Genomic DNA, 12,541 nt, shown 5'->3' with positions numbered 1-12,541 from the left:
AAATGATTAAAAATGATAAATTAGAGCCCTCTGACAAATTTTTATCCATTTGGAGCAAAATTTGACAAAATTGGCTTTGACACAGTTTTTGACATAGTTTTTTTGCTCTTGATTTAGTTTTTAAAACAAAACTATGTCAAAGAAAAAAAATTTTTTCAGTTTCAATTTTTTGGCAGTTTTGAGTTACAAAATGATTAAAAATGATAAATTAGAGCCCTCTGACAAATTTTTATCCATTTGGAGCAAGATTTGACAAAAATTGCTTTGACACAGTTTTTGACACAGTTTTTTTGCTCTTGATTTAGTTTTTAAAACAAAACTATGTCAAAGAAAAATTTTTTTTTTCAGTTTCAATTTTTTGGCAGTTTTGAGTTATAAAATGATTAAAAATGATAAATTAGAGCCTTCTGACAAATTTTTATCCATTTGGAGCAAGATTTGACAAAAATTGCTTTGACACAGTTTTTGACATAGTTTTTGACACAGTTTTTTTCTTGATTTAGTTTTCAAAACAAAACTATGTCAAAGAAAAAATTTTTTTTCAGTTTCAATTTTTTTGCAGTTTTGAGTTATAAAATGATTAAAAATGATAAATTAGAGCCTTCTGACAAATTTTTATCCATTTGGAGCAAGATTTGACAAAAATTGCTTTGACACAGTTTTTGACATAGTTTTTGACACAGTTTTTTTCTTGATTTAGTTTTCAAAACAAAACTATGTCAAAGGAAAAAATTTTTTTCAGTTTCAATTTTTTGGCAGTTTTGAGTTATAAAATGATTAAAAATGATAAATTAGAGCCCTCTGACAAATTTTTATCCATTTGGAGCAAGATTTGACAAAAATTGCTTTGACACAGTTTTTGACATAGTTTTTGACACAGTTTTTTTGCTCTTGATTTAGTTTTTAAAACAAAACTATGTCAAAGGAAAAATTTTTTTTCAGTTTCAATTTTTTGGCAGCTTTGAGTTATAAAATGATTAAAAATGATAAATTAGAGCCCTCTGACAAATTTTAATTTTTCACTTTTTCGTTAATTTCGTTTTTCACGCAATACGCAGCATTTGGAGCAAGATTTGACAAAAATTCCATTTGGAGCAAGATTTGACAAAAATTGCTTTGACACAGTTTTTGACACAGTTTTTTTGCTCTTGATTTAGTTTTTAAAACAAAACTATGTCAAAGAAAAAAATTTTTTTCAGTTTCAATTTTTTGGCAGTTTTGAGTTATAAAATGATTAAAAATGATAAATTAGAGCCCTCTGACAAATTTTTATCCATTTGGAGCAAGATTTGACAAAAATTGCTTTGACACAACAATTTTTGCTCTTGATTTAGTTTTTAAAACAAAACTATGTCAAAGAAAAATTTTTTTTCAGTTTCAATTTTTTGGCAGTTTTGAGTTATAAAATGATTAAAAATGATTCTGACAAATTTTTATCCATTTGGACACAGTTTTTGACACAGTTTTTTTGCTCTTGATTTAGTTTTTAAAACAAAACTATGTCAAAGGAAAAATTTTTTTTCAGTTTCAATTTTTTGGCAGTTTTGAGTTAAAAAATGATTAAAAATGATAAATTAGAGCCCTCTGACAAATTTTTATCCATGTGGAGCAAAATTTGACAAAAAATGACTTTGACACGGGGTTAAGAAAAAATTCATTCTAAAGGATTTTATTTTAATTTCAGTTCAATTTTTTTGAATGAACCAAAATGGAAAGAAATTGCCATCACAAATAAGACTGATTCTTTACAAATGTATGATTGGAACACATATTGACTACTGCAGTACTATTTTGGAACCAAATCGAGAGGATTGAAGTTACAGTGAAAGTTTAAAAAATTTTTCGCAAAATGAACTACATATCACTCAAGTATCTCAAGTAAAAAATTTCCTAAAAACCTTATTTAAAAAAAATATATCCTGATGAGAATTTAAGCCTTTCAAGTCTCAAACAACAAAAAATTTCTTAACAACACTCAACTTTTTTTCCAAATGAAATTTAATCTTCTGCACATGCAAAACCCGCATCAACAACAATCAGTAAAAAAATTGTAACTCCTCGCTTTTCCAAGGCAATTGAAACAATTAATAAGCTTGAGGTAAAAAATGTACTTATGATAATCAAAATGATTTCACAAACATGATAAATAATCACCTTTATGAAGTACTTATGAACATAGACACACGCTTCGGTTTACTTATGAATTAAAATCAAAACGCACGTCGTCATGTTGGTCGATAGATAATGAAAAGCGCATTATGTTATTTTTTGTATTTATTTTTTTTTTGATCCTGGTTTTGTTAATGTTTCCAATTCATTTGATGTCGCGTGCCGCAAGTTTATTACGTTATTGACATGGTAATAATCTAATGATAATTTAATACGTTTTTTCATAGCATTTTTGAATAATTAATTTTAGTCGTCTTCGTTTTCTGGCGGCGGATTTTCCGCAGAATAATCGTTCGCTGAACTTTCGTTATCTTCATGATTTCTGTGATGAACTGAATTTGACCCGGAATTCCTTCGTTGAATCTTACAATTTTTCACTTTTTCGTTAATTTCGTTTTTCACGCAATACGCAGCTGATGGCCAGGCATCAAAGGAATTACTGAATCCCGTAAAGACTCGTTTAGCGCATCGAAAATCATCGGCAATGTCATCGTCGAGTAAATCGCTGCACTTTACGTTACAAATTCCGCCGCCATTGGGCGAACACCACCATTCAGATCCGATGCCGAAAACCCCGAGAAAGCCATTTTCGTTGTACGTTGTGCTCAGTTGACCGATACAAGACCATTTTGCTGCCTCGTGAAGTGATGCGTCACTCACGTTTACGATATCTTGCATGAGTTCGCAGGAAGTGGCGTAATATTTGGCTTGTGAGGTCCCGATAAAGATTCCACAAAAAGTTATGAGGAGTTTGAACATTTCTTTGAATTTATTGTGAACCTTTGAAAAAATGCAAATATGCTAAAAATAGATTTTAATGACTCGTGAGATAAGGAATTACTCAATTCCAATGCTAGTTGATTCGATTGCAATTTGCGACTGAACTAATTATTTTAGAACAAGATAGGATTGACGGAATCCTCTCATTTTTCTCATGTGAGATAAGAGATGTTTATTTGAATAATACTGAGAAATTTCACTTCTATGAATCGTTTGTTATGATGAAATTGGGAATTTCATTCGATAAGATTTTTTCAAAAATAAAAATTGATCACGTGACCAATTAATGAAATTTTTAAATAAAAATTTATAAATTTTGTAAATTATTAAATAATTTTCTTAAAAAATATCAATTTTATGGAGTCACGTGACTTAATTGTCAAAATTCTGAATTAAAATGTTATCAAAATTTGGATAAAATTTTATCCAATTTTTTTGAAAGTCACGTGACCTAAATAAGAAACGTATATCAACTTGAAGTTGAATTAAATTTACAAATTACTTATTAAAACTTCAATTTTTTTAAACTAGAATTCTTGAAGTTTTTGGAAATACAGCTTTTGAGCTTCATAAAAGACCTTTTTTGATAAGTCACGTGACCAAAAAGTTTAATTTTAAGCTAAAACTTAAATTTTTTATTTTCAAAATACTTTCAAACATTTGTTTTTAGTTAAAATATAAATTTTTGAATGAACATTTAAAGATTATGTAGAAAAAGATTTATTTTTTTTTTTTGAAAAATCTCTTTGGGAAGTCACGTGACCTCTCATTGAACAAAAACTTAATTTTTTTTATAAATTGAAAAACAAATTATTTTATTTTTGGTTTTAGAGCTAAAATATAAAAATTTTATCAATTTAAATTCAGTGTTTCGAGAAGAATTAATGTACCAAAAATTTTTAGTTCATAATTTGGAGATTTGAATAAAGTTCTAAATTTTTTTTTAAAGTCACGTGACCTGAAAATGAATATCGAAACAACTTGAAGTTTAATTATATTTCTTAAATTAAGTATTAAAAGTTGAAGTATGAAAAATTAAAATTTTCTGAAATTCTCAAATTTCTTTAAATAAAGCTTATATTCTTCATAAGAGATAATTTTAAAAAGTCACGTGACCAATAAGTTGTATTTTAAGCTAAAATCTAAGCTTTTTCCTATCAAAATTTTTACAAACTTTTGTTTTTAGACAAAACATAATTTTTTTGAATAAAAATTTAAATATTTTATCAAAAAGAAACTACATTTCTCTGAAAAATTTTCTCTGGTAAGTCACGTGACCTGTTTTTGCACTAAAACTTTTAAATTTTGATTAAATTGAATAATTTTTTTTTTGTTTTTTTTTTTAATTTTTATTTTAACAAATTTTATTAACTAAATTTTAAAAATTTTGATAAAAATTACCACTCGAAAAATTCTTCAAAAACTAAAAAAAATGCTTAAAAGCAATATGCTATAAGAAACAATCCACAATTCAGGCGATTATTATTTCAATTACATTTATTAATCGCACGTGACTTGACTTGTGTTCACAAACCCCAAGACAAACATTATACCGACCAACACCTACTTTTTTTTTGCCTTCTTGTTTCTACAAAAGGTATCAATTCCCGTTTTCAATACATTTTTACATCATAATTTTTCGAAAAAGTAACGATGAGAACATCTTCTTTATTGTTGTTGACTCCCCTAAATGTCATTATTATTTTATAGTTTACTTATTTTATTATCATATTACCCGAATTTCACACACAATTCCACAAATTTAATTCACTTTAATGATGTTAATATTTTTTTTTCGGGTAAAATTTGTATATTCTTGACCATTAATGTTCATTTTTTTCGGATTCCAACAAAAAAAAGGGGCTGAAAATAGGAAAATTATATGCATCACTGCATTTTGGGCTGTGGAAGTGGATGTGATTGACTCGAGGTGCGAACTTCAATTGAATTGAAGGATATAAATCAAAATTTTTTTTTTTTTTTTTTGCAAAATTTTAATGGTCGGTCAGTGTATCCATGCGACATAGATGAGGGATGATGTTGTTACATGTAATTAATTAAATTGTGGGCGTTGCTATGGTCTGGTCAACTTTGACATCAAAAAAAGGACAGATGCTCGTTTGGAATTCATAACTGTACCAAAATCGTATTATTTGCATGTTTTGTCGTTGAGAGGATCAAAATCGACAAAAAAATGGGAAAAAAAGGAAAGAGAATTGATTTGCAAATTGAATCATTTTTCGGAACATTGATTTTTTTTTTCGTTCGATACGATTTTTTTGTTATCTATGATGCGCTTAAATTTATTGAGAGATGAAAAGAAAACTTTTTGGTATGAAAAAATTGATAAATTAAATTAAAAGGTTTTTTTTGTCAATTATTTTTTTTTCAGAAATTAATTTGGCAATTTAACAGATTTAATTGAATTTAATTTCTTCGAAAATTCATACAAACATTTATTTTTTTTTTAAATAAAATAAATTAAATAATTAATTTAAATAAAAAATAATTTTAAAAAATTTTTAAAAATTAATTATTTTTTAATTAATTATTTTTAAATAAATAAATTAAATAATTAATTTAAATAAAAATAATTTTAAAAAAAATTAAAAATTAATTATTTTAATTATTTTTAAATAAATAAATTAAATAATTAATTAAATAATTAATTAAATAATTAATTTAAATAATTTTAAAAAATAATTTTTAATATTTAATTATTTTTTAATTAATTATTTTAATTGTTTTTAAATAAATAAATTAAATAATTAATAAAATAATTTGAATTAATAATTTTAAAATAATTATTTTAAATAATTTATATTTTTTTTTTAAATTTAAAGTTCATGGTGCACAAATGACGTCAATTTTAAAAATTTTTGCAAAAAAAAAATTAAATTTCCCTATAAAGCCTCAAAATAAGCCAAATTTTATCGAAAAATCAACATAAAATAAATTTATTTAAAAAAGTCAATTGGATGTGAAATCAGATTTTGTGGTAAGGACATCCTCTTATGTGTCCCTAAAATGGCATCAAGTATGTAAAATACCCGAAAAACTCAAAACAATTTTTTTTTTATCAATTTCTTTGAATTCCCGTAACATTTGTGACGCAAAATATTTTTGATTACTCATAAAATCGATTCATTGATAAGCGGTTTTACGTTTTCTCATTAAATATTCACTATTTTTATGTATAAAAGAGCTGCGAAAACGTGAATAACGTATCATTCATAAAATATCTCGAGTTAACGAAAGATAAAACAAAAAAAAACTTAAAAATGAATTTTTGGAACATTTTAATTTTTACCGTGGTTTTATTAGGAGCTTTTGTCAATGCTCGTCCTCGAATGTACGAAAGATGTCGAGATTTGAAAGTTCTTGAGGATCACAATGGCGAACGATGGCAAGTCATGGAATGTACCACATTTGTCCGAAAAACACAGGAAGTGATGATGGTTGTGCCTGATTTTTGGTCTAAAAACATCTGAAAGAAGCTAAAAAGTCATAATTTTAAGTTAATTTATTATTTAAAAAAAAAGTTCATAAAATAAAAATATTACCTCATCAACATTACAAAAACCCATTCCCGTGCCAGTAGTATTCACTCGAGCAAATCAAAATAATCAACTATAACATTTATCTTTTCCTTACTCGGCATTCATATTCCTTCCCCCAAAAGTATTTCCTTTCAAATGTTATTGTTATTCCTGCCTCGAGAAATGTTACAAAAGTGTTTTGTTTGTGTATTTTTTTCATAACGAATTACGAGTACCTACGAGAAAATCTCCCTCTAACTGATTTCACCAGTTGAATTATATCTTGATTATTATTTTTGATAACACCACTTGAATTTAAATCATTTAACAAATCCTTTTTTGTTGTAAAAGCAGCCTCAGTTACCTACATGAAGAGACAGCAGCGGAGATTTTTAGGCGGATACAATTAGGAAAAATGTTTCATGTTAGAAAAAGGAAAAAATTTCAAACCACGTGACCTATTCAAGTGAGTATTTTAAAAATTTTGCTCAATACACATTTTGAAATTTTATCCCAAAGTACAATTTGAGATTTCTTTCCAATAAACATTTTAATTTTAATCAAAATGCAGAAAGTTTTACTCCCAGTTCATATTTCAAAAATTTTAAACCACGTGACCTAACCCAGTGAGTAATTTGAAATTTTAGCCCAATGCTCATTTTGAATTTTTTTCCAATATAACTTTAACTTTTCATCCAAATGCAGAGTAAATTTTACTCATAATTCATGTTTGAATAAATTTTAACCAGTTCGTTTGAATTAGCAAAAAGCGATTTACAAATTTTGCATGGTTTTGCAAATTTTTACAGTTTTTATTTTTTTTTAATTAAAAAGATTTTTATTTAATTTTTCAGTATACAAACATTTTACATAAAAGCTATACAAAAAGTTTTTGAAAAAATTTAAAAAATGTTTAATTATTTTTTTTTAATTTTTCTGTATATTTTTAATTACAGAAAAGATTAATTTTATACAAATACCTTTTGAAAAATTTTTAAAGAATTTTTAATTATTTTTTAAATTTTTCTGTATAAAAAAGATTAATTTTATACGAATACCTTTTTAAAAAAATTAAAAAAAAATTTAAAAAAAAAAAAAAATTTTTTTAAAAAAAATTGTTTTTTTAAAAAATTTGAAAAAAAAAATTGAAAAAAAAAAAATTTTTTTTTAAAAGAATTGATATTTAATTAAATTATTTTTTTTAAAATTTTTCTCAATAAAAAAATTTGATGAAAAACTCAAAATTACGACTCTCAAAAAAATATAAATAAATATGAAACATTTTCATGAATTTCACCCCCTTAAAATAAAAATATAATCATCACAATTTATAAACGATGGTGATTACATAACAATAAAACTTAGTTTAATATCATTTAATATTATGAGTGTAATCCGGACTGGTAGAAATAAATTTCATCAACAATAAAAGGGGTGCACTTGCTCAATGGAAAAATATTTGCTTTTCGTATTAATGCGTTACATATGCGTTTCATCCATATGTGAGAGAGCAAACTTTCTTGTAATAAAAACAAAACATTATCCGGGCATTCGGATTTTTTTTTGCTTTCAATAATTAATGCGTTATCAGATTAGAAATTGATTTGTCAAACCAGCGATCAACGACGAATGACGACAACCAATGGCATCTGTCACGTGTCTCTTGTTATTTTTTATAGTGGCATTTTTTTTCGTCGTTCTTAATCTGTTACGGTAATTTAGGTACTATATGCTGTCGTCACAGGAAGTAATGCAGTCACAATTGCCGTAATAAAAAAATATGTGAAACAGGATTCAATCAAACGCAATTAATTATTTAAAAATAGCATTCGTGGAAAGTTAACAGGGAAAAAATCGAATTGAATTTTTCGGTATAAATAACATGGAGTCACAGTGGGCTTAAATTTTTTTTTTTTCAAAAATTATTATTTTTTTTAAGCCCACTGTGACTCCATGTTATTGATACCTTGATAAAAATGAATATTGATAAAAATTTAATTCGATTTTTCACAGTGGGCTTAAAAAATTATAATTTTTGAAAAAAAAAATTTTTTTTTCGCCCACTGTGCGTATGTTATTTATTTAAATTTAAAATTTGATAAAAAGTCGAAATATTCAAAAAATATCTTACACGTGTTCTTTGTTTTTAATTTAGTCACGAATCAAGTACATTAAAAGCTCAGATTTCATCTAAAAATTCGCAGTTTCAATTCAAAATGAGAATCATCTTGAACTTAGTATTTTTAGTTTCAATTTGTGCATTTTTTGCAATAATTATGGCTCAGAATACAACAACAACTTTACATTGTCCAGTAAAAAATTGCACTTTTTATACTTATGAACTTGGCGAACTTGTAACTCATAACGCCGACATTTGTGACTGTAAAGTATTCTGGAAATGTGCTGCTAATGGAAAAGCTGTGAAAATAAATTGTCCTTCTACTCCGAGACAATTAATGTGGAACGAACAACTACAAGTAAGTACTTTAAACTTTTTAAGCCAAAAGTAAAAATTTAATTAATTTTTTTTTGTAGGTTTGTGATTATTATAGCAACAGTACCTGTGAAGCAAAACTAAACCGAACTGAATGTCAAGAGTTGCAAAGAACAAACATTTGTTACAATAGTTAAAAAATTCATTTCAGCCCACTGTGCGTCGTTGGTTCTTGCCAAATTGGACGAACATGAAAGGATTAATTCGTTTTTTTAGTTTTATTTGAAAATTCAAGGATTATATTTTAAGCATTTTAAACATCTCTGCCAAAATTTCATGGAGATTTAAATTAAAGTACTTGAAAATTTTATTTAAAAAAAATTTACAAACAAAATAATCAATTGAGACGAAGAAAAATTAGAATCGCTTGTCAAAATACTCTTTTTGATACTTTTGTGCGAACGTGAGTTATCAATAAAAGGGCCACGTTTCTTACCATACGAGGCGTTAATCACATCACGTGCACACAATAAATCGTCCGTAATATCATCATCCAATAATTTATCGCAGGTAGTACTCGATTCGCTTACGTTTATGTCAGAGAAACAAATATATTTGTTTTTAACAAAAAAAAAAAAAACTGAAATTCTTAACAAATATTCATGAAATTGAACCAACCGAAGTGAAAAACTGAAGTCGTTAAAAAGTTGTAAAAGACCTAAATTTGCATATTTTGACCGAAAAAACAAAATGCAGAAGAAAAGTAATGAATCGTGTTTTGTTATAACCTAGCAGTTAAATAAATTTAGTTGTTTTCTTTTATAAAGTCAATGATACTAAAAAGAAAAGTTATTGTGTACGAAAAAAATCTAATCAAAGAACGCGTCATGCACGTATCGTTAAGTTTCGCCATCAATTCGTGAAATGCATTTCACATTGAAATTGAGCTCTTTTATAAGTCTGTCTGTTATTCTATATCACTTTGAATACTTGTCAAAAATTATAATTGAAAATCTCATAAATTTAGGGAAAGCTTACAGGTAAGTGAAGTTTAAATAGTAAAATTGTTTTAATAAATAAATTTTCTTTTCAGTTACAGGACCTGGATAAAGTAAGTGAACATCTTTGCTTTTGTAATGTTAAAGACCATATGAACCAATGGATCGACTCCTTCAAATATCAAGAAACGTATCAAGATTTCAGTTAGACCAAGACACACAAAAGAATCTGCGCTAAAAAACCGATTGATTCCGAGAAGTGTAAAGCAATTCATATCACATGAACTTGTTCATGCTAAAAATCGTTTCTTAAGATTTTTTTCCTTTTCAATCCTTTTCAAGCTACAGAAATGTTATTATATCGACTCTTTATAGAAAACCAAGGATAAATGATTTTGAATTTAAACTACCAGTCAAATATTCAACGGAACTTTAAACTTTTGAAACAAAGTACTTACAAGATATTACAAGCTGCCTTCCAGACTTAAAAAAATTGACGATATAAAAGAAAAATTTGGATGGATCGCAGTTCATATTAAAACTAAACCTTTGAGTTAAATGTAAATGAGAAGATTTTATGATAGAAGAGGTGTCAATAGTTGCTCGATTTCAAGAAAAGAAAACTTTAGACACTGATGGGACAAATTACTTGATAAAGCAAAATACTTTTGTTAGTCTGTATTGATTGAACTTATCAGGTTTTTTAGAAAACATAAGACGAAATTTGTTTCTATTGGTAACTTCCATTCTGTCAAAATTTAATTTGAAGAAAATGCGCTCACGTTAAATACCAAAACCCTCACAAATCCTCGTTGTTCATATTTTTTTTCATACCACATAAAGAAAAAAAATCGCTGTTCACAATCTTTACTTAACTCCCTTGTGTCTCGTTTATCGTTAATTCGCCCATATTCCCTGCATACACAAAATTTTCGCCGCTTTTCCTTTTTTTTCTTATTCCATCATATTGTGACTCATCATCAAAATTGTTTTAAATTTAAACAAACAACGAGCTATAAAAGAAAATTCTTCTCCATCAAAAAGTTCTTTGTGCACGCGAAACACAAATGAATACAAATTACATTGTTAAATTGAATTCGTGACGTTAATCTGTAAGAAGTTTTTCTTTTGCTTTTGCTGCCAAGGGAACGCCCCCTTTTTCCAAGTCTTACGAATTTATTTACAAAAATCGTAATATTTTATGATGCTTGACGGTGTTAGTAGTTTTCATAAATGATGCATAATTAAATCGCTTCTCAAGTGTTGCAAAGTAGAATTAATTATATTTGTTCGTTTTTCAAGTGTTTCTCTGAGCGAAGAAGCTTAAAGACTTTTCATTTTATTTTTTTATCAACATAATTTATTTACACATTAATTATTTACATATAAATTGAGATGGTGATGATGGAAAGTAAATTAAGGAAAATTTCATCTAATTTTCTACTTTTTTCAAGATTGTTTGTCCATCCTCGTCGACGTGAAATGTAAAGGCTACATTAAAGTTACTGTTGTCTGTATCGGGAGTAATTACGATATTTTTGATTTGAGCTTCTTTCAAACCGATTTGGAAGTTTGCCTTTGCCATGGACTTTGGATGCATAATTCCGATTGTAAAGAAATCCGCCAAACTTGACGTTTCAAAGGAATTTTGTTTGACAATCAACCCATGATGAGGGGAATTTTCGACTTTAGTAACTTTTTCCTCATTTTCTTTAAAAATCTCTTCCGTAGTTGTTAAAATTTCTTCTTTAACTTCCATTAAAGGTTCATTCGTGGTCGTTATTGGTATCTCAGTCGTTGTAGAAGTCATAATTTCACATCCATCGAAGATATTTTCCAAACTTTTCTTGCAAACTTTCATGTCAACGCGATGTGTGACAACCATGGGGACCTTTTCCCGCATTTCATTCACAAAAGTCACCGCGTTTCGACATAACTCAGTACTTCGAATGGTTTCATCTTCGATCGTGTCACAATCAATTTTGCAATTTTCATCGTGATTCAAGCAAGAAATGTAATCTTGCATGAAACAAAAGTACGAAACAAGCTCTGAGGGATCAGAATTGCCAAGATCTCGCACGAAAATGTCCTTTAAATGGCAAAAGTTGAGATGATCGGTCATTATTACAGAATTAGAAGACTCAATAATGGGACTTTCGGGGTATTCTTCGTCATTTTCGGGGTAGTCGACTATTGTAGTTGTTTCAGGAATTGGTTCAGGAGCTTCTGTAGTTGTTGTTGTTGTACTTGAAATAGCCTCAGTTGTTGTCGTTGTAGATTTTTCTGTAGTAGAAGGACTTTCTGTAACCTCATGTCGACTTGTGAAGTGAACAATTGGCTTCGGGGTGACTTTTTCTGTGGTTTTTTCAGGAATTTTCTCCGTCGTAGTTGTTTGAACTGCCTCTACTGAGGTTAATTTCTCATTTTTTTCAATAAAAACCTTCTCTGTCTCCTCCGTACTTGTCACCGCTCGCACCGTAGTCGACGTGATAAAATATTTATCAGCTAATTCCGTGCAAAGGAGCGAATTTCGTGTCTTACATTCCTCAATAGAGCCTGTAAATCCCTCATCTTGATATTTAAGAGCGTGTTTCTTATTTCGACTTATCGATAAAACCAAC

The 12,541-nt window shown here is 27.5% G+C and overlaps 1 protein-coding gene and 1 long non-coding RNA gene across 2 annotated transcripts; one reads left to right on the top strand and one right to left on the bottom strand.

Annotated features, from left to right (window-relative positions):
- Nucleotides 1-2,415: 2,415 nt before the first annotated feature.
- Nucleotides 2,416-2,928, bottom strand: LOC134835496 (lysozyme C, milk isozyme-like). The gene has a single exon (XM_063850373.1). The coding sequence runs from the start codon at nt 2,926-2,928 to the stop codon at nt 2,416-2,418; it is 513 nt and encodes a 170-aa protein (XP_063706443.1).
- A 5,775-nt stretch (nt 2,929-8,703) lies between these two features.
- LOC134834312 (uncharacterized) lies at nt 8,704-10,237 on the top strand. Its single transcript, XR_010162162.1, has 3 exons — nt 8,704-8,965; nt 9,024-9,962; nt 10,016-10,237. It is a non-coding gene; the product is annotated as an uncharacterized LOC134834312 (long non-coding RNA).
- Nucleotides 10,238-12,541: the final 2,304 nt, after the last annotated feature.

The sequence above is a fragment of the Culicoides brevitarsis genome, chromosome 3 (genome assembly GCF_036172545.1).
Source record: "Culicoides brevitarsis isolate CSIRO-B50_1 chromosome 3, AGI_CSIRO_Cbre_v1, whole genome shotgun sequence".
NCBI classification, from domain to species: Eukaryota; Metazoa; Arthropoda; class Insecta; order Diptera; family Ceratopogonidae; genus Culicoides; species Culicoides brevitarsis.
This window is presented reverse-complemented; position numbering and strand designations above follow the sequence as displayed.